The sequence below is a fragment of the Protopterus annectens genome, chromosome 2.part1 (assembly GCF_019279795.1).
Source record: "Protopterus annectens isolate FY-2018-M chromosome 2.part1, PAN1.0, whole genome shotgun sequence".
NCBI classification, from domain to species: Eukaryota; Metazoa; Chordata; order Ceratodontiformes; family Protopteridae; genus Protopterus; species Protopterus annectens.
This window is the reverse complement of record NC_056729.1, coordinates 1239041630-1239065353: the sequence shown is the minus strand read 5'-3', so window position 1 is coordinate 1239065353 and position 23724 is coordinate 1239041630. Positions and strand designations below refer to the sequence as shown.

Here is a 23724-nt window from a genome sequence, read left to right as displayed (position 1 = left end):
TTTATTAGCGTAGGCAGGGGCAGGAATTTTGTATGGCTCAAGATATATTTCATATTGTAACTTTAATGCTCTTTCTAAACTTTCCTATGGTATTACTGGATGTGCTTGCTGCTTGTACACATAATTGAGGCAAATCTTTATCACTTTCCAGTCTCTACCTGCTGTTAAACTTATTCAATTTATTTGTTGTAGTCAAGTCAGAAACACTGTCATTAGTGTGTTATTGTCATAACTGTAGTCATTTTTTTTTCTGTGAATTTATATATTCATATAAACCTTTTTATTTTTGGTATGACTTGCAGTTTTTTTTATTTGTAAACTTAATTTTCCTTGTCTAATGGTGATTTTATTCAGATTACATTTTGTTGTACATGGTGTTAGCATAATTTTTAAGGTGTTTACCTCAGACAGAAGGTGCAGGTTTTGATTCTCACCATTGAAAAGAAGATTGGCTAGGCTTAAAATGTCCGATGATGGCAGCTATCATATTTACCTATAAACCTGTCACTCCAGTTTGTGTTACTAATTTCTTTTTTGTTTTTGATTTTTACTATAATTAATTTTGTCAAAGTTATACATCGTATTCCTTAACTGTTTTCTATATTTCCAATTATTAAAGAATATGGAACGGTGATCTAATTTTTCCAAATGGCATCCCTATTTTAATCAAATTTACTTCATTTGTTGCTATTAAGTCTAGTAATTTATCTTTCCTTGTGTTATGTTCTAATATTTTGGTTAGTCCATGAAATATTAACATGTCTATAAACTTATGCGTGTTGCTATTATTTCAACTTCATGTACTCCAGAGATTATTAAATTGAATGAATTCCATGACTGTACTATTACCAAATCATAATCTTCTTGCTGAGTTATGAATTTCATCGCATTATGATTATTTCTGATGCTTTGAGTATTGCAGAAATATGGTTTTAAAGTGTTATCAGGTCCTGTACATCTGCTATAATTCTTTGTCTGACTCCTAAAGAAAGAGAAGTGTTTTCATATATTTCTCATGTTGTGTATTCCAACCCATACTGACTTAAATGAAAAATGTCTCCTGAAAATGTTCTTAGATCACTTTCACATTCCTCTCGGTCTGTTGGCTGGAGTTTTCATTTAGTTTTTTTTCTCATTGGTTTTTCAGTGTGACCTGTTATTAACTGTAGCTTATAGACTGTACATAATCGACAAAAGTAGGTATTGAATAAATGTACCTCATTACATTTAGGTGGTGGAATGATTTCACAGAAAGCTACATGAATTTACTTTGTTGCTAATATTTCAGGTATGCTCAAGTATAAAATCATTAGTCAAATACAATTCTATTGGTACAAAACCTAATGTATATAGGGGGAGATTAAAAAGGGGGGGGGAGAATCTATGTATGGCATGCATTGACTACAAAAAGGCATTTGATAGTATCACACATTCATGGAAAAGAGTGCTTAAAAATGTATAAGATACACCCTACACTGATTGACTACATCACAGTGACTATGAAACAGTGGCAAACCACTTTGCAATTAAGCCATGATAAAGGACAAATTATTCCAGGCATAAACATTCAAAGGGGGATATTCTAGGGTGGCTCCCTGTCACCGTTGCTATTCTGTCTAACCCTTAACCCTTTACATTGGTTATTTGGCAGAATAGGCCATGGCTGTACTTTGGCTCCTAGAAAACAACAAAGTGTACAGATCTCACATCTTCTCTTTGTTGAAAATTGTATAGCTCATCAGATGAGGAACTGAAAGCACAGCTGCAAGTAGTCAAAACTTTTTCAGATGATATAAGAATGTCATTTGGTCTTGATAAATGTGCAAAAGCAACCTTTAAAGCAGGAAAACTGCAGCACCAAGAAAGCATCAGTTTGGGACAAGAATGTGATGAGCAAGAGGGAGTGCTTAAATATTTGGGAATTGATGAAGGATCAGCAGTAAAACATGAACAAATGGGAATAAAACTTAGGAATATTTTAGAAGACTTAATCCTGTAAACAGCGTTGACATCTGGAAACAAAATTTAAACTATAAACCAGTTTGCTCTTCCTGTCCTATCTTATGGTCTTGGAGTGACTGACTGGCCCCAAAATGTGTTGGATAGATTAGACAGGAAAACAAGAAGGATGCTTCATGGTCACCAAATGATTTATAAAAATCAGTGCATACCAAGATTATATATCCCCCATTCCGAAGGAGGTATGGGCCTCCTTAAAATTAATTACATGTATAGATCTGTAATTGTGGGACTGCACACAATCTGACCTCACAAGACCCAAATGTACTGAAAGTTTTAAAACCGGAGGAGAATAAATCTAAGATGACTTCCCCACTTAGGGTAACAGAAGCATATCAGCATCAAGCAGAAATGGAAATCAAACCAGAAGTAGATAAAAATCAGGTAGCACCTGAATGTGCCAAAAAAGAAAAGAGAGAATATAAAGTGAAGGATCAGATGAGAAGGCAAGAAATGTGGAAATTGTATAAATGTAGTTACAAGTATAGAAAACTTCTGGAAGAACCTCATGTTAATCAGGATCGAACGCAGGAATGGTTAAGGAGAAATGAATTCAAACCAAAAGATGAAAGGTTAATATTGGAGACCCAAGATAGTGGGCTACTTACACATTGGTTTACAAAGTCCATTGAACATGTGGGAGAAACAAGACAAAAGTAGGTTTTGTAAAACAGACTTGGAAACAGTCGCACACCTTGTTGCTGGTTGTGACATACTAATGGCAGAAGGATTGTACACTGAATGGCATAGTAATGTGGCAAGACTGCTGCACAGGGGATTGTGCAAACATTATGGTATTGAAGTGGCTGAAAAAGACTGGAAACATGAACCACAAAGCATCATAGAAAATGATGAAGTTGACATCACATGGGATCACCCATTACCAACAGTTCAAAAGATAGATGTGAGAAAACCAGATGTAGTGGTCCATGAAAAGAAGAGAAAAGTGGCATCAATCATTGAAATTGCTACACCCAGTAATTACAGTGTCTTGCATACAGAGAGACACAAAGTCATAAAATGTCAAGATTTGTAGACAGAAACAAGAACAGTGTCGAAGAAAGATGCCCAGACAATTCCAGTAGTAGTAGGAGCAACGGGTCTTATAAAAAGGAATCTGCAATCATATTTAGATATGTTACCAATACATGTAACTCTGTATGAATTGCAAAAGGAGTCCTTACTGGGCACATTGTGGGTGCTGCAAAAAGCACTTTTTGCTGACAAAGGTTGAAACAATATTAATTTTGTGATCTTTAATCCTACTTTAACTTAGGAATGGGGTCCATTTCCATCAGGGTATTAGAAACCCAAAAGATATGGAGAAATTAAAAAAGGGGGAGACTATCAAGAAAAAAAAAAAGATTGCTTGCAGAATGTACTGCTGTTTAATAGTAAAGACCTACAGCTAGTGTTACACAAAAGTAATCTGCCTGTCATTTAATATGTAACAAATTATTTGTGAAACAGAGAATATCTTCGATATGATGGAGGCTTGTAAAAATAAGGAAACTGACATTAATAAAAAGCCATTAAAAAACACAATCTGAAATGAGCTCTGACTGGTGAGTTTGATTTTATGTGATTTGTTTAAAAAAAAAAAAAAAAATATATATATATATATATACACCAAGCATGTAACATCTTGTACAAGTTAAACATTTCTCACTGTTTACCAAAATGAATCTTAACCATATTCCTTTTTGAATTCATTTAAATTATATTGCACAATTAAATGTGCTGTGTTACCGACTTTTCTTAAACATCTTCATTTCTTAAGGTACTTCATGCACATGAGAGAATGTAGCTCTGTCTTTAGAGGAGGAAGAAATGTACCCATCATTTAGTTGATCCTACAAAATGAGAACAAAAAAAAATGTTGCTGTCCTTACCTGATATATTTTGGGGTGGAAGGATGACTGTGGTTTAGCAATCCATGGAAAATGGATTGCTAACATGAAGATAGCACCCCCTAGAATGTGTTCCTTTAATCTTGCCCTACTGTGGGTAGAACTGTTTTTAATAATTGCTTCAAGAATGTCTTCATTGTGAACATTTGTGGGTGTTTTGTTATCTGGTCATTCATTGACCAAACATTATTACTTGTTAAATGAATCTAGAAGTCTGTCATCCTTTGGCGCTTTGTTACTGAAATCAGCCTTTAGAGTTTCTGACTTTTGGTCCTTGCCAAGCTGCAGGCTTTTGGAAAGATTTAGGATATTACTTATGATTGTTTTCAGCAGTCAGCTGAACTGGGGATGACTCCTGGTAAGAGTTGCAGCAGCTGTGTACTCACTGTATTAATCTGTAAGATGTATTTGTATTGTTTCTCTTCCTTGTCTGCTTAGATAACAATCCTATCATCTGTTGACTACTACTGGAGTTGTTTGTAATTTGGGCAAATAATCTTTGTATAGCCCGTTATGTTTTCTTTTGCTTCCTGTTTAAAGTTTGGGCTTGCTTTTGGAAGTGAACTTGTATGTTCAGGGGCATGCTGCAGTCTCTCAGCTTAGCATAAGATATCATGGTGAACAATAGCAGGAGATGCTTGCTTCCTCAAACCATTGTGGAGGAAACTTCCTCACACATCAGCTAATTTAATGAACACTTGTCTGTCACTGAAGTTTTTTCAGTTGGATTTTGGCTTTTTTTTAACTGTTAAAATATTGTCCTGTATTGTAGGTTTACACAATGTTTTAGACATTGCTGCTGAGCATGGTCTCCGACTATTCGTACCCAGCACAATTGGTGCTTTTGGACCCACCTCTCCCAGAAACCCAACCCCAGATCTTTGCATTCAGAGACCTAGGACAATCTACGGAGTCTCCAAAGTCCACGCTGAACTTATGGGAGAGGTGAGATGCTTACAACAGTGTTTTTACTATGTTCCTATAAATGAGATAGTAAAGTATGATCTCAAAAAAGCCTGCTTATTTATGTACAGTTTTAGAAAAAAAATGATTGTATAAACATTTTCACCCTTTGTGGACTAAAAATTTAACTATTAAAAATATTGCAAAAAGCATGTCCAGGAGTTAAAACTGGGATATTACACAGAGTCTGACTATGCTGGGAAGGTGTTTTGTTCTGCTCCCTCCTAACATTGTACACCTGTAGCCTGACTCATTGTCTTTTGCTCTGTTATTTATGCAGCACCTTTTTTTCATTCATTTATGTCCCTATACCTAACGTAACCTATTCATGGGCACGGAGGAGCCAGACCTCAAGTCTTTTCTACTGTGGGAAGAAACAACACTATCTGTTGAAAACCCAAGTAGACACAGGGTGGGCATGCAGTTACAACTCAGAAGGTATTCTAGCTAGGAACCAAAATGGAGAGCAAAATTGCTAGGTGGCAGCAATGTTAACAGCTATATCAGTATTCCACCATTGACTTTTTTATTTTACAGTTGGGTGGTCTGGAGCATTGTGCAGCCTAGTTACAGCCGTTAACAACAAATGGAATATATGTAAAATTGTTGTATGAAAATTCACAGCAAAAATATTTTGTCGAATAAAACTTTCACATGCAAGTTATAACTTATGATATATAGAGAGTATGCAGCAAAGCATCATTTTAGTTTCAGAAAACCATTTCTTGACATTGTGAGCCTCTGCTTGTTAGAATAGATAAAAAAAAATCTTCCAGGAGATGCATTCTCCTAAATGGCGTATTCACAAAGAATGTTGTGGTTCTTTCCTACTTCTGCTCACTTCAGATGAGTTAGATGTAGTTATCTTCTCACTTCACTGTCATGGGCTATACCTGTACCTTCTTTCCACCTTTTCCTCCAATTCTGTGACCAAAGCTCATCCATGTTGCTGCTCTGATTAAGAAGAGTATGGACTGAGGGTCTCTGATCCTAGCAGTGCAGGACTCTGTCCCTTTCATGCCATGGCAGCTAACTCCACCTTCAGACCTGCATTGCTTCTTTAGAATTATTGATCCTGACAAACCTTCTATTTGTAGCCTTCCTTACATCAGTCATTGAGTTTGCATTTTATTTTTATCTTGGATATCTGTTTCATTAAAGGTCTGAATTATTCTGTGTTCAAGGTGCATGTTTCCACCTTCTTGGAGAATTATGATAATGTGAACATCAGAATTGTGGCCCAGCACAATCCTGTTCAGTAGTTTCTTAATAGAAATTTGCATTTTGTCTCACTTTTGAAGAACACTTCTCCTCCTTGGGACTTGAATTTCGCCGCTGATGGGCTTACCAATCCCCCTTTCAAGCAAACTGGTTTTGTGGATTGGAAGATGTTCTTGCTAGCAGTTACTTCCAGCTGTAGAATCTATGAGGTCTGAGTTTAGAAGCTTTTTGCAATGTTAACTGTTGGGTTTCCCTTCTACCATCATTTCAGCAAAATTTCTGTCATGCTTCCTGCTGGTGTGCCTCCTTCTTTGTGTGCAAAGCCCCCCAGCACTGTTTTTTGCACCACATAAATAATTCAGATTTTGATCTCAGTTAAGTATGACATTTGCAAAAGCTTTCCAGGTGGTCCTGTTGCCATCACATGATCTAAAACCACACCAGTTGTGTCTTTTGGCTTTTCCCGGTTAGGGGTCGCCACAGCAGAACTCTGGTCCGCTAATGATTGGTAGTAGATTTTTACATGCCGAGTTGCCAGCCCTGACGCACAACCTTCAACGAAGGTACGCCAATTCACATATGTCTCCACACAGAAAATGCTCTAGCTGAGAATCGAACAGGACAACGTCTTACTGTGAGGCGACAATGCTACCGCAGCACCACCACCGCAGTTATCTAAAACCACACCAATACTTTTTATAATTTGGACAAGGTATGCATCATTAAGCACTGCAGTATCATGTTTCAGCCTGTCCACAAGCTAGTGAAGAACTAAAACTTGAGGTTTACCTTGACTTTGGCAACAGTTAATGGTGCCCAGCAAAGGTAAGAGGGTCCCATGGGAGTGCATAAGCAACATGCAAGGGTGAGGAAATCAACAGCCAGACATATAGAGCATTTTTGGCCTGTTAAGCCTTCCTGCCTGTGAGAAGAAATTGCAGACCTTGTGTCCAGCAGCTGTCCATTTAACTAGCAAGGGGTCTGGTTTACTCCTTTTGCTGAGTGTGGGAAGCATGTGAGAGGCATACCTCTGACATCCTCCATGTATTGAGGAGCTGAGAGTTACTAAACCAGCCCTTTGCAAGTGGTTCGCTAGTCGCTTTGTGTCTTGCCATCAAGTGTCTTCACCAGCTTTTGGAAATTGTTTCCATCAAAAATTACTTAGTAAGCGTGGTTGATTTCCAGTACTTCTAAAATACTGCTATTGCAGATATATGCGCTGTAGCTATTGGTAGTCTTTTATGCTATTATCTTGCATTGTTGCTTGAACTATGAGTCTGAAACTGTGGCTTCCACTTGTGGTACATCAGTGCTTCGGTATTCTGCCTTTGCAGGCCTTGTTTTTAAGTATTTATCTAGGCTTTGTTCCTGCAGTAGCATCATAGGTTGCTTAAATTTCACTGGTTGGGTTTCTGCTCAACAGACACCCACTACAGGAAGCTTTTTGAAGTTGGATGCAGCCAGTATGTTCTTAACCACATTTATTCATTGATATTATAGGTTGATAGGTGTTTACTGGGCTAGCGACCACAAGGGCCTTTTTAAGCCTAGCCATGCATCCCAAATCTGTGACAAGTTTACCAGGAGAGTCAGACTGGTCATAATTGCCATTTTTCATTGGAGGCCTGGGGAGAAAAACTCATTAAAAGTAAACCGACACTACAGACAGATGAATTATAATACATGCACTGAAAACTAAATATATGTAATTTACACACACACACACACACACACACACACACACACACACAAAGTAATGAGATATATAAACATTGTAAAGCTGAAATTTGTTAAGGTATACAGTCATTGCAGCAGGCTGGAGATTCACATGGGTTAAATTCAGATGTAAAAATCACAGCATGAATATTGGGTATTCAGATTATAAATGCACTTAATATATTGAATACAAAAAGCCAACGACTTAATAAATTAGCACTGCGAGGGCACCGATAAGTGCCTCTACCTAAAGAGCGGAAAGAACTCGGTGACTATTCGGCTGATAAACCAATCTCAACTTTATTGTTACAAAAACATAAAAACTTAAATAAAAACAGGTACTGAATGAAAAGAATCTTGAACTAGATACTAGTTAAGCGCTTTCACCCAGTATATCCGGGCTTCTTCAGAACGAAGGACAGCAGTGTGGGGAAAGAGCAAACATTTATGAATCTAAAACTCACATTAATTTCACTCACATTCATCTCATCCCTCAAAGAATGTAACTGGCATCCTCTAAAGAAGTACCTCAGTCTAGATGATGCAGTTGAATTTTTTAATACTACCTTCATGAACATCCTTAATTACCATGCCCCCATAAGATTCTCCAGAACCAAAGCACAACCCTCCCATGGCTACAGAAAACCACTAAGTCAGAAATGAAAAACAGAGATAAAGCCTGGGAGCACTGGCGCAAAACCAAAACCCCCTCAGCTAGACAGAAATTCCTAGAACTAAGCAATAGAGTCAAAAAGCTAATAAAACAGGACAAATCCCAATACTACCAGTCTGCCCTAGACTCCTCACAACACAGCCCCAAACAATTCTGGTCCTCCATAAACTCCATCCTCCACCCAGGTAAAGTCAGTACTCCTCCTCCTAACATCCCTCACTCCTCAGAAAATATTGCTACCTCATTCAACACACACTTCACCCAAACCATACTATCACTAGCTAAGCAACACAACCCCCCCCCTCCAACCCACACCTTCAACTAATAATCTCCCCACTGCCTTCCCTTTTTTCTCCTGTACCTACCTCCAACATAAAAAAAACTCTTAACTAAATTAAACCCACCAAATTAGCAGCAGACAGCCTCCCAAGTGAATACCTACAAATCGCAGCTGATGCTCTGGCCTACCCAGTATCCATCTTGATTAACCGAGCTCTGTCAGAAAGTTACGTTCCCACACTGTGGAAAGTATCACATATAATTCCCCTCCACAAAGGCGGACCCTCCACAGAACTAACCAATTACCGCCCCATAGCTATTCTCTCTCCACTCTCCAAAATACTAGAGAGATGCATACACTCTCAGGTCTCAGACTACCTCCTTACTAACAACCTCCTTTCCAGTACTCAGCATGGTTTCCGAACAAACCATAGCACCACCACTGCCTTACTCTCCTTTACTAACACTATCCTTCAGCTTAAAAACAATGGCTATCTCTCCTCAGCTACTTTCCTAGACCTATCTAAAGCATTTGACATGGTCCCACACAAACAACTTATCTCTGTCCTCAGTAACCTATCCTAATCACAATTGGTCACCAACTGGTTTCAGAGTTACCTGTCTGACCGCCGAGAAAACCATTGTATGGCAGAATGACACATCTCCCCAACTACCTGTCTCCATAGGGGTTCCCCAAGGATCCATCCTTGGACCCCTACTCTTCTCTGTTTACACCAATAATCTAGCCTCTGCCACCAAACATGGCACACTCTTACAATACACAAATGACTCGACCATCATCTGCTCAGCCCAGTCCCTACCAAAACTGCAAAAAGTCACACAGGAAGCCTTTTCCTCTGTTGAAACATGGTTATCCGATGCCCGAAAAATACTCAACCCAAACAAAACTAAACTACTCATCTTCCAACCCACCAAACATACACAAAACAACTCTCACTTTAACATCATGGCAAAAGACAACACCACTATATACCCAACTGAACACACCAAATTGCTAGGAGTGGAAATAAACAATAAACTAAAATTTGACATTCACATATCCATGACTATAAAAAAAGTCCACAAAAAACTAGGAGCGTTATACAGAAATAAGCAATTTCTCACCAAAGCAGCAAAGATTTCAATAGCAAATTCCCACCTTATCTCCACCCTACTTTATGCCTCTCCAATATATACCAACCTAAGGCAATGTGATCTAAACAAGCTAGAGACCTGCTACAACAAAATCGCCACCCGCCACAGGGGCATCCTACCGTAGTCACCACTGTCTCTCACTTGCTGAACTGGGCTGGCTTTAACTCCTTCACCTCCTTCAGTGGTATCAGCTCTCACTCGCCACAAACTAGTAAACCATCCACTAAATGTCCCATCCCTCCAGAATCTACTCCAACCCTATCGCACCACCAGACCACTAAGATCCAGCAGCAAAAATCACTTGCAGATCACTAAAGCCAATAACTCTGCTGGTGAAGCACTATTCTCTTGCGCCATAGCCAAATTATGGAACTCACTCCCACCCACATTACCTCCATACCATCATGCACCCACTTCAAAACTTTACTAAAAGCGCAACTAAAAACATGCTGGCTATGCCCTTGCAACTCCCACTCTAATATCATCCACCCCATCCAACCACTACCTTTCTTTCCACTCCACTAACTACCTTGATTATAACAAGCACAGATGCTCATCAGCCAGTACTTATTATACAGCACGAACTTCTTCTTCTTGTAACATTTGTTAATGTCTGGTATGCACTTCACAGATAAAGATTCTAGTTGTCTACTGATGTACTATGTTCTTCATCTGTAAATATGTTTTAAGTAATTGCTATGTAAATTGTTAATCACTATGTAATCCAATGTAAATACTGTCTGTTTATTTTAACTGTGGAGCTTTTCTCCCCGGGCCTCCACTGAAAATGGACCTACGTCCAGTCGGACACTCCCGGTCAACAAATTTAAATAAATAAATAAATAAAAGATAGGCCCTGATTCCAAAAGACTTGCTGTCACTGTAAATGACTACTTACACTGAGAGCAGGCTGACAGTAGGTGTTTTTGAATCTGGTCCCCAGAGTAAGTTAGTAAGCCTGTTCATGGATAGGCCTTACACCAAACTATAGGCTTTACAGCAAAGTAAGTCACCTACACTGAGAGCAAGTCTTTTGGAATCAGGGCAGACTTACAGTGAGAGCATCTCTTAGAATCTGTCCCAGAATGTCTGAAATATTAGTTTTCTTTGAAAAATGTATTGTTTTATGGGAGAATGCTTACAATATATTGAAAGTATGTTTATAAGATATGTGATTATTTAAAAGGGTTAGGATGAAATAGTTAATAGGAGCGAAGGTGATGGGAAGGGGGAAATGGGAGAGAAAAGGTCTATATTTGATCATTTGCAAAAACAGAAAGGCACAGAAGTGGCGCGACATAGACATTATATTGTGGAGTAGTCCTGATAGATGTGAGAGGTACTGGTTGGGAGACTGTCATGGGTCTAAAATATAATGCTTTTTTGTTGTCTTTTTGTTTCTGCATGTGTTTTAAATGGGCGTTGTGCAAGTGCAGAGATGGCTATAAATTGTCTTATCAGTTTAAAGGTCTGGATAGTGTCCATTGACCTAAGTGTAGTAGGGAGCTAGTTCCAAGTCTTAGCTACAGAAATGGAGTTTTTGGCAGGTTTTTGAGCTTTGCTGGTGTACTCCTGTCTGTCATTGGATCATGGAGGACTGTTGAGGTGACAGGATAATACTGAGAGAAGCTTGTGTAGTATGTTATGGGTTAAGGATAGCTGGGTATATGTCAGGTGGTATGGTAACTAAAGCCAGTTTAGTATTTTGAGTGCAGAAATGTACTGGGCTTGCTAGGTTTTGTTAGCTGCAAACTTTGAGATTTTATTATAGCATTGTTGTGGTTTCTCATTATTGAAGCTTGTGGATTTGTGAAGATTGGAATACCATATAGAAAAGAAGGTAAAAGGTAGGTGGTAGCCAGAGCTGTTTTGTGCAATTAGTAAAGACTTTTTTTTTAGTTGTATAGCATTCCTAGCTCTTAATATTTTTATTTAAAATCGAGAAGGTCAAATTTTAGGTTTTCATCTATGTATGACTTGGTATGTGAGATGTTCTGCTTCGGTTTCATTGAGAGACGTGATTTTGAATTTGGGTATGTCTTTGGTGTGTGATCGGGAAGAATAGCAACAGTATTCTTTTAGAATTAAGGGAAGGCTTGACATTACTACGACATTTTTCTGTTGCTCCAAAAGAATCTTGTGTGATATGTTGTAGGTGGATTAAATTATCAGAGGAGCATATAAGGGTAGAGTCTCCTATATATTGTATTAGGAGGTTCCAGAAAAAATGTGAAGATTGTTAATGAAAATATTGAATAAGACGGGGCCAGGAATAGAACTGTGGGGGGGGGGGGATCCTGTAGTAGGGTGACAAGCAAGTATGGAGAATGAGTAGTGCCATTTTATGGATTGATATCTGTTGGACTAGTATCTGTCAAACCACTGGAGGGTATGTTGTGACAGGTTGAGAGGACATTTTTTGCAGGAATGTGCAAGGTGAGACTATATATATATATATATATATATATATATATATATATATATATATATATGGAAGGCTTTCCATAAATCTAGGAGTATGGCAGAGACATGATGGTTTCCAAGAATGTTAGAGCTGAAGCTGTTCTACCGGTTGGAAGGATACCTTGTTGTGCAGGGGTTAGGAGTTCCTTTGAGATATTGAAGGAGTTGCTTCTGAATACACTTTTCTAGGATTTTTGAGAGACTGATATCAATAGGTCTGACATTACAGAATTCAGTGGACTAGCAGCCTTTGTGGAGTTGTGAGAATTTTTTTTAATTGGAGGGAATGCCAGAATCTTGGATTGACTTATTTATGAAACAAGAGACTGGATAGCCTATAACATCTGCTGCTGTCTTTCTTAGAGGTTGCAGAAAAGGTCGTCCCAGGTTTCAGTTTTAGTAGTTAGTCGCTGTTTAATAGAGGAAGTGGGGGCTGGTTGTAGGGTGAAATCTGGAGAACTAGCAAGAGGTGGTTAGTGTATATCAAGAGATTATGGGAAACATCTTCAGTGAGGGCTGCTGTGCTTACAATGAAGTATGAATTGAATTATATTGCTATGTTTGGCCTTCTCTTCTGTGCTTTTTGACCTATCTGGCTTCTGCCTTTTTTGATTATTTTTATACTTGGGTTTCTTTTCCTTTGTTACTGGCTGCACTGGTCTCCCTTAAAGTAAGAGATGGCAGGTATGTGACTGCTCAGTGTATCATTTAGTGTTGAGAGAGCCCTTTGTTTGAACATGTACTACCCTCTGCCCGTATTCCTTCACTTGGACGGCTGTTATACATGTGTTGTAGCTGAATGGGCCAGTATGTATGCCAAGTGTGAATTTTTTACCCTTGTTTAGGTATTTAAAATGTTATTGCTTACCTTACATGGGCGGAGTAGAACTGCAAAGGAGCTTAGCACTCCTGGCTAGACTTGACACATGTTGCCATGCATTGTTGAAAAAGGTATGCGTGCCTCTCTGAATATAGGAACTAAGGTCCTTGACAGGAGTTAATAGCTGTTGTCCAGTGCAGACCACCTTCTTTAAGATCATTTGATTAGTGGCTGTATATCCTGGTGTTTCTAAATTCACTCTGCTAAAATAGCATGTAAGAAATATGGGCAGAATATATAAGCCAAACACTTAGCTTGATCTGCTATCAACATTCTGTGTATTAAGCTTGTGCTCTTTTGCTGTTTTTTTTTTTTTTTAAAGTACTATCATCACAGATATGGCATGGATTTTCGTTGTCTGAGGTATCCTGGAATAATTTCTGCAGATACTCAGCCAGGAGGGGGAACAACAGGTAAGTAGTTTACTTTGAAAAGAAATATGATAATATAAGTTCTCCATGGTTTTAAGATTATATTTAACAAAAATGTTGAAAAGGGTTAATTAAAATTGATCTTTATAGTGTGGAAGTGTGGAGATTTGGTACTTTGTAAATCTGGGATATACTTAAAGGCATGCATCCTTAAATATATTTGAGGCAAACTCATTTGTGTTGAATAGGGTTGTCTACTTGTATGCAACGTTGTTTACTTTCAGCAACCAAAATATTATCTGTGAAACCAATAGTTTAAAGCAAACCTGAGAAGGACTACTAAAACACACTTCCCTTTCCTCGGTATTGCCTCCAGGAAAAAAATCCTTTGGAGCATTGTCAATTTAACATCCTGCCCTCCGTATTATTTTATTTATATAGATGGCATTTCATTTTAGAGTAGTTCAGTTGTCCACCAAACTTGTCCATTTTCCATGTCAAATGTATGACTGCAGATGCTGTTTTGATAAGTTTTCCTTCTATACAGGTTGCTGTGTGCTTATCTTTAAGCATTTGTATCATCACCTTGGCTTGAACCCCTACTGACTCTAGATGAAAGATCTAGAGATGCACTGTTTTAAGTTGAAAGAACATCTTCCTGTTATTCTGTGGTCATTTTCCACCACTCTCATGCCACATTCCCTTGGACATTGTTTAAAGATCGTTGTCTCCTTTCCTCTAATTTTTCTTCCTGTCTATAGGCATTGGGAGTCTTTGCTTCTCATCTTGAAGCTTGAATTAACAAGTTCATGACAATTAACAAAAGTAACTAAGCAGGATACACCACGAGAACACTTTCTTCAACGAAATTCCTTTATTCCAAGCAGTAAAACAAACAGGGATAGAAGACTGCTGCTTGCACGCTTCTTCAGATCAATAAAACAGTATCTATCCTTGTTCCTTTTATACCAACAGTACTTCCAATTAAGCTTAAAATCATTAAACAATTAAATGATTAAATAATTAATTAACTATGCAGAGGAATTTTCCAATTTTAACTGATTGAAGGGAAACATGCCTCTTTTTATGCACTGAGCTTCTAACTCAGAAGTTCAAGATGATATTTACATTTCATATATTCAGGCAGTATTTCATCAATAGAAGAACAATCAAATAATATCTACTAAGGAGAATATTTATAATTAGTCAACATAGAATTTTAAGTGTCAATATTCCCTAAAACAAAATAAAATAAAACAAATTAAAACATTATTGAGTCATATTCCACTCTAACCCATTTTGACTAATGGGTTGTTGCGTGTATATGTGCAATTTTATCCAAGTAAGAAAGAATATCGTCTTCTGTATATCAGTTGCAAGATTATAAATTATGAAGGATACGTATCATAAAATGGATAAATAATTAAATAAGTATAAATAAAACTGAATCTTGACTAGCATCTTGATATTTAATCTCCGACTACATGTCCAAGATACTGTGTTAAATCAAATCCAATTCTTGTATTCATGTACTGTATCAGATTTTTCATGAAGTTATAGTATATCTATCTGTATCTGCTATTATGTCCGCTGTTAAAATTCATTCTGAACATATATTACAACTTATCATATTAAATATTCAATATATATATAAGTATGCATCCACAGTAAAAAATAACAAATAAAAATTCAAAGCATATGTTAAAAATGGCTGAGGACTTGATTACTTTGATCAGGGGTTCTATGCCCCCCCCCCCGGAGAAGAGGCCTAGGGTGGAGGCAGATTTAGAGGGGATGGATCATTCCTCAGACTACTCTGATTCCTCAGCTGAAGAAATTCGGAAATTCCCTTCTTATTTGGATTCGGATGCAGAGGACTCCTGCCCTTCTGCTTCTCCTCCAGAGGATTTTTCTTTTTCTGAGACTTTACATTCCATGAGGGAGCATTTCAAGTGGGAAGGTCAGGATTTTTCGGATTCTCGGAAAGCGACTCAGAATTTTGTTTCTGCCACAGCATAGGCCCTTGGCTATTCCTCCTGTCTTAGAAGTTGTTCAGGATGTTTTCTGAATCTTCCCTTAATCCTGCTTCTTTACCTCCTGCCCCTGTTAAGCCAGACAGATATTATAGAGTTCCTGAAGCACATAAGTATTTGTACAAGAGTCCTAGAGCTGATCCGGAAACTATTACTCAAGGTCCGAAGGGTATTAGGGCTTCTGTGGCTAAGAATCCAGTTCCTTTGGATAAAGATGCTAGAGCTTTAGATAGATGGGGGAAAAAAGTGTACACCTCCTCTACGTTAGCTATGAGGGCTTTGAACTGCCAATTTCATATGCTGAAGTATCAGAATTTTTTGTTAGGTCAATTGAAATCTAAGGTGGATGCTTTGTCTGAGGGTATAGAGTGTAAGGAGCTCCAGGAGTTGGTTCATGCATCAGATCAAGTTGGCAAGCATTCTTTGCAGTGTGGTTTCGATGCTCTTCAGGCTGCATCCAGGGTGGCTGCTACAGGTTCAGTTATTCGTAGACATGCCTGGCTTAAGGATCAAAATTTGTCAGAGCATGTTAAGGCTCGGATTTTGGATGCTCCTCTTCAATCTGAAGTACTTTTTGGTCCTTCTGTGGAATCGGTTTTAAAAAAGATGGAAGATAAGGCTAAGTCTATGCAGACATTCAAAGATTTTATGCAGGTGCAGCCCCCTAAGTTTAGTAGGAAATGGGCTGCTAGAGGATGGTCTTTTCCTTCTTCGGATTATCAGTCTAAGGGCAGGTCTAGACGTGGTAGAGGCAGAGCTCACGCTCAGGGTTCTTTCAGACCTAGGACTTGGAGTTCTCCTGCACAGTCTTCTGGTGAGGGCAGGGGTCAGCCTTTTCGTAAACAGATCCAATGACCTGTATCTTCCGCTGCCAGACCCTTCTCTACTGGCAGCTCCTCTAGGAGGAAAGTTGGGACTTTTCAAACAAAACTGGCATTTGGTCACCCAGGACAAATGGGTGTTGGATATAATAAATCACGGTACAAGTTTTATTTTCACACTTTTCCTCCTATCAAAGGCATGCGGGATGTGCCTCCTCAGCAAAGGATGGAGGCTCAGGAGCAAATTTCTTTACTTTTACAGATGGGGGCAATTCAGGTGGTCCCTCCGTCAGAAGTAGGCCTAGGTTTTTATTCCGTCTATTCCTAGTGCCAAAGAAAGGAAACACTTGGAGGCCAATTCTGGATTTGTCCATTCTCAATACCTACCTAGACATTCCAAAGTTCAAGATGTTAACATTACAACAACTTCTGCCTATGCTGGGCGAAGATCACTGGATGGTAACCCTGGATCTCAAAGAGGCCTATCTTCACATCCCTATCAGGCCCAGCTGCAGGAGATTCCTGAGATTTCGGGCTGGTACTTCTCATTATCAGTTCTCTGCATTGCCCTTTGGTTTATCTACTGCGCCCAGGGTATCCACAAAAGTTCTGGCTCCTGTAATTGCTTTTTTCAGACGGAGAGGAATACAAATTTATCCTTATCTGGACGATTGCCTGATTCTTGCTCAAAACAAAGACAAGTTACTACAACATCTCCAGTATGTAATGGCAGTTTTAAGGTGCCTAGGGTATTCTGTGAACGAAATAGTCCAGTCTAGTGCCCTCTCAGGACATGTGCTTTCTGGGTGTGAGACTGAATACAGCTTCTCAGATGGCATTTCTGACCCTGGACAAACAAAGAACTCTTCATCTATACTTCCAGCAGTTATCAGTAATGTCCAGGCTGACTGCAAGGACAGTCCTTCAAGCCTTGGGGTTCATGGCATCTTGCATTCTAGTACTTCCCAATGCCAAACTGCATATGAGGAAGCTACAATGGTATCTCAAAAGTGTGTGGACTCAACACTGCCACGGTTTGGACACTGTCATTCGGATTATACCTTGCATCCAGAAGGAATTCTTGTGGTGGGCTCAGGAATGTCACCTAAACAAGGGACTCTCTGTGACCCAACCAGAGGCGAGTCAGATCCTAACGACGGATGCCTCGGACTTGGCTTGGGGAGCACACTTCAATGGGAAATGGATACAAGACATGTGGCCTCCCAAACTTCTACATTTGCATATCAACATGAAGGAGATGTTAGCAGTCCAATTTGCTCTGATGGCCTTCAAGGACCTACTTCAGCCGGGACAGGTGTTTATTCAAACAGACAACACAACAGTCATGTGGTACATCAACAAGCAGGGGGGAACCCATTCCTACCCTCTTTGCAGACAAGCAATGATTTTGTGGGAGACTGCTCTGAGTTTGCAAATCAATCTTCAAGCACGGTTTCTGCCAGGAGCACAGAACTCCCTAGCAGATGTATTGAGCAGGCAAATTGTGGATCCCCACGAGTGGAAACTGGATCCTCAGGTATTCAAACAATTGACCGTGGCTTGGGGAGCTCCAGACATAGATCTGTTCGCTTCTCCACTGAATTTTCAACTGCCAAAATTTTGCACAAAGATGTTCCACCCAAATGCTTGGAAAGTGGATGCTCTATCTTTCAGTTGGAACAACCTTCACGTTTATGCTTTTCCTCCTCTGCCTCTTCTTCCCAAGGTACTCTTGAAAGTCAGGCGGGACAAGCCTTGCATGATTCTAATAGCACCAGATTGGCCACGTCAGCATTGGTATCCTCTGCTGAGGAGTTTAATTCAGGAGCCTCCTTGGCTTCTGCCACAGGTTCCTCATTTGTTATCCCAGTCAAACAATCATTTTCTCAATGTTGGTGCAGTCCCAGCATCTAACAGCCTGGCGTATTCTGTGATGGAGCCGGTGGGGTCTCAACTTCCTCAACAGGTTTTAGATGTCATTTTGGAAGCCAGGCGGCCTAGTACTAGAAAAGTTTATGCTGATAAATGGAAGAGATTTTTTCTTTGGAGCACAGCAAAGGGCTTTGATGTTTCAGTGCCTAATTTGAGTTTTGCACTACAGTATCTTACTGAATTACTGGACAAGGGTTTGTCATTCTCTTCTGTGAAGGTTCATGCTGCAGCCATTTCTGCTCACTATGATTGTGACCCTCCTTTATTTTCTCATCCTTTGTTCAAACAATTTCTTAGAGGGGCAAAGAATATAAGACCCCACGTAGAGCTCCTACTCCTTCCTGGGATCTCAATTTTGTGTTGGAGAAGCTTACTTTACCTCCTTTTGAACCTGCAGCTACATCTGAATTGAAGTTTTTGTCTTGGAAGACTGCTTTTTTGTTGGCCATTACTTCTGCTAGGAGGGTATCTGAATTGCAGGCACTCATGGCAGTTGAACCCTTTCTGATATTTCATAAGGATAGAGTTTCTTTGCGATCTAACCCTACTTTTATGCCTAAAGTGATCTCTAATGTGGCCTTGAACCAGTCTATTCATTTGCCTACTTTTTATGCTGATCCCCAAAATAAGGGGGAAAAGTCTTGCATTCTTTGGATATCCACAGGCAGTTACGTTACTATTTGAGCAGAACTAAGGAGTTCAGACAGACTCAACAGTTATTTGTTTCTTTTGCTTTGGGTTCACAAGGGAAAGCTGTTTCAAAGCAGACTATTTCAAAGTGGATTGGTCAATGTATTGCTTTTTGTTATTCTCATCATGGGAAGAATGTTCCTGCTGTGATCAGACCTCATTCTACTAGGGCTACTGCCACATCTACTACTTTTTTGAGGGGTGTAGCTACTAAGGATATTTTGGAGGCAGCTACTTGGAGTTCAGTACACACTTTTACTAAGCATTACCATCTCCCTCTTTATTCCAAGTCCAGGGCTGGGTTTGCCACTGCAGTTTTACAGGGCATGTTAGCAGCTCCTAATGCTATTTAGTTTGCCAGCCTCCCTTTTCCTTTGCTTTGGGATTCTACCCACAGGTTATGACTGCAGCAATGTGAGACGAAGAACATAGTACAGTTTTGTACCTACCATAAATGTAGATGTTCGAGGATCTACATTGCTGCAGTCCAATTATCCCTCCCTCCTTCCCCTCTATAGTTTGTGGTTGCTGTGTTTTTTATTTTAGGATTATCTTTATTTCCACACTGGTAGTTGTGGGGTGTTTACTATTTTGGCTCTGGCCTTCTTTCATTCTTGGGCCTTCTGACATCTGGGGCAAGAAACACTGAGGATATGACGTCGGTCATGCGCTTATGTACTACGACGTACTGACGTCAGCTCTAGGCGACAATGACCGACGCCAGCCCAGCTCTTTGGTATTCGGGCCGATCGAGGACAGCGGACTAGCCACAGGTTATGACTGCAGCAATGTAGATCCTCGAACATCTACATTTATGGTAGGTACAAAACTGTACTTTTCTAAATTCACTCTGCTAAAATAGCATGTAAGAAATATGGGCAGAATAGATAAGCCAAACACTTAGCTTGATCTGCTATCAACATTCTGTGTATTAAGCTTGTGCTCTTTTGCTGTTTTTTTTAAGTACTACCATCACAGATATGGCATGGATTTTCGTTGTCTGAGGTATCCCGGAATAATTTCTGCAGATACTCAGCCAGGAGGGGGAACAACAGGTAAGTAGTTTACTTTGAAAAGAAATATGATAATATAAGTTCTCCATGCTTTTAAGATTATATTTAACAAAAATGTTGAAAAGGGTTAATTAAAATTGATCTTTATAGTGTGGAAGTGTGGAGATTTGGTACTTTGTAAATCTGGGATATACTTAAAGGCATGCATCCTTAAATATATTTGAGGCAAACTCATTTGTGTTGAATAGGGTTGTCTACTCGTATGCAACGTTGTTTACTTTCAGCAACCAAAATATTATCTGTGAAACCAATTGTTTAAAGCAAACCTGAGAAGGACTACTAAAACACACTTCCCTTTCCTCGGTATTGCCTCCAGGAAAAAAATCCTTTGGAGCATTGTCAATTTAACATCCTGTATTCTTTTATTTATATAGATGGCATTTCATTTTAGAGTAGTTCAGTTGTCCACCAAACTTGTCCATTTTCCATGTCAAATGTATGACTGCAGATGCTGTTTTGATAAGTTTTCCTTCTATACAGGTTGCTTTGTGCTTATCTTTAAGCATTTGTATCATCACCTTGGCTTGAACCCCTACTGACTCTAGATGAAAGATCTAGAGATGCACTGTTTTAAGTTGAAAGAACATCTTCCTGTTATTCTGTGGTCATTTTCCACCACTCTCATGCCACATTCCCTTGGACATTGTGCACAGACCTTGTCTGCTACATTGTTTAAAGATCGCTGTCTCCTTTCCTCTAATTTTTCTTCCTGTCTATAGGCATTGGGAGTCTTTGCTTCTCATCTTGAAGCTTGAATTAACAAGTTCATGACAATGTTTGATGGCTCTGAATAAGACACCGGATAGCCATGAAAGGGGGGGGGGGGCATAATGCTGAAACTTCATAGGTCGCTTGTAAATGCCTCTACTGAAAAACAAAGTTGGTTAGCTCAAGAAATGCAGATTCATGAAGGCATGACTTTCAGACAAAATAGTGAACACTTGTGACCATTTGCATGAAATATAACAAACTTAAGCCCTACATCATCTGTGAGAGAACCACTGACTACAAGAAATAAACTGTCATCATAGACTCGTATGAATTGCCAAATGTTTACCTCCACATAATTATTCATTGTATCCCTTCTGCTGCAGGAAGCATTGTGACCGTAAAGAATCCCTTGAAGTTTTAACAGATTTTATGGGTTGCCTCACTAATTTTGTAGTGACAGAGGAGACAAATTCAAAGATTTTTGCTATTAAAGCTAAGAAGAATTTACTTTGGAACCTTGAATAGGTAGGACGTCAAACTAAAACACTGAAACTAATATCTGAAGCACATAAGGGTAAAAACTTAACCAGTAAGCATTTTTTGTAGTTTTGTAGGCAGTCCCCCTGCACTCCCCCCATACACACACACACACACACCTATATGTACTGAGTCCATAGTTGGACCAGATCATTGAAGGGAGAAATCTCCCAAAACAAAGGCATAATTGGTGGTCTACACGTGTACTGGCTGTGTTTCCTACGGAAAATAGTGATTTGTGTTTTCCTTGACAACTTATGCCTCCGGCAGTTGACACTTGAGGAATATCATCTCTACTGCCTGTGGATACACCGGTTGAGATCTGCCTGCAGCCTAGGAAGTAGTGAACTCTTTAAAAGATATTAACTAAATTATTTTGAGAATTTGCTTAAATGTAAAAACAAGAATGGGTACATCACTGAGAAATTTCTTTGGACTGAACTCTTATGAACAATTATTTACCTAACTGCACATAACACCTAGCACATAAGCCCATAACAGCTATTGCATGATCAAATACTAATCTTCTGTCAGTGTTAATTGATAAATCACTTGCACTTGAGCGACTGCTTTGGTAGGGTCTTGTATTTCCATTACATGTTGCCCACACAGCATTTACTGAAGCAGAGTGCGCAAGCAGGATCTGGAGAGTCTTCCTTAACCAGTTAGGATTTCCACATGAAAGATAAATAAACAAGTGAGACAATGCAGGTAGTTTAATGTTTTAGTAGAGTTCATAGAATGGAAGGATTTTGGAGTTGCCACTGGGCAAAGTGACATGGTGGTCTTTGTGAGGCACTGTGTATATGTGTGTGTTTGTGTGTTGCATGCACATGTGAGTACACCATTTGAATATTGAAAAAGTGCGCAACATAATGGAGACACATTGGACCACCAATGACGGGTCAGATAAAAAAACATAATAAAGAAATGTCTTATGACAGATTTTGTGAATGAAGCAGATGCAATTAAAAGTGATGCATAATGTACTGCAGAAGGAACAGCAGGCAGAGTGTCTCTCTCAAAAGAATCAACATGAATGCATTTGCCTGAATTCAGAGTAAACTGTCAAATATATGGATAGAGAAATAGATTGCCTCCTACAAAATAGATGTCCTTAGCCTTGCAGGAAAGGCAACGGTTAAATACCAAAAATAGTTCTATGAATGGTACACTAAATCAGAGTAGGATTGCAGACTACCTAATTACATTAAAGCAAGAACTAGTTTAGATATTTTTAAGAACAGCCTGGACACATTATGGGAACAAGTGTTTTGGTATATTGGCAAGCTAGAAGGGCATTAATGGCCGTGCTTGAAATATTTGTATCTAATTGTATGTATGTGCTGATCAACTTACTATGGTTGAAAAATCTTTGTATTGAATGCATGGGTGCATCACAAGGCAACTCCAATCAAGATTAGGATGTTTCTTCTCATGACCCAAAACAAAACAAAATGAACTTAGCAACTAGAAAACAACAGAGCGTCTGAAGTTAGATATGGAGCTGAAGTGTTTCTACAAGATGGGTATGTACCTTTAAAAGAGATGCCTGCAGGCATTGAGGCCAGAGGTCATCTAATGACAGGCAAGAATAATAAGCCTCCCCTCTGTTCATTTCCATCTTGATGGACCCTTTTTTTGAAGAAACTGCCAGGCTCAAAAATCCACTGTAGATTAGCCTGTTTTGTCTTCTTCTCAGAAAAACTTGAATCGGTCTCCTGAAAGAATCCCACTTTTGTACTTTGGAAACCTCTGGATTCAACTCTCATGAAGGCAGGTTCCCTAAACTCCTAGCTCATTGGAGTGACATTCTGACAAAGCATCCCAAGATCTGGTCTACCATAGACCTTAGTGACCAACAACAACCTTTCTCCTTACTACCTGGTAAGGATAGGATTGGAAAGTGGGTGTTTCTCTTGCTACTTTGAGACTCAATTCAGTCCCTTAATTTATCTGTCTAGTCTGTCCTGTAGAAAATATCTATATGCCCCCCCACACACACACACACACACACACACACACTTTCTGATATTCTAGGCCAGCTCAATTCTGTAAGAAGAAGCAGCCCTGCAGGATAAGGAAGGCATGCAAATGCTACATATCTGCCTGAAGTCTACGAAGATATTTTATTTATTCAAATTTACCTGATATGGACTTCTTTTTCAGTATAAGGAGTTGCCTTTGGATTCTTCCTGTGTACTCAGAATGCTTTTATGAAGTGCCACATTGCTGTATCTTGGCATATCCATGTAGAAGGGATTTTTGTTCGTTACC

At 39.2% G+C, this 23724-nt stretch overlaps 1 protein-coding gene across 3 annotated transcripts in view; it reads left to right on the top strand.

The window, feature by feature from the left end:
• LOC122794405 (L-threonine 3-dehydrogenase, mitochondrial-like) overlaps nucleotides 1-23724 on the top strand; it is a 121685-nt gene that overhangs the window by 73878 nt on the left and 24083 nt on the right. For 2 of the 3 annotated variants that reach the window (XM_044062771.1, XM_044062772.1), the window contains exons 6-7: nucleotides 4702-4874; nucleotides 20091-20181. In XM_044062771.1, the coding sequence (XP_043918706.1) occupies nucleotides 4702-4874; nucleotides 20091-20181 (264 nt within the window). Of the gene's footprint in view, nucleotides 1-4701; nucleotides 4875-13601; nucleotides 13693-20090; nucleotides 20182-23724 lie in introns of all 3 variants that reach the window. The other variant, XM_044062770.1, reaches the window with a different exon arrangement.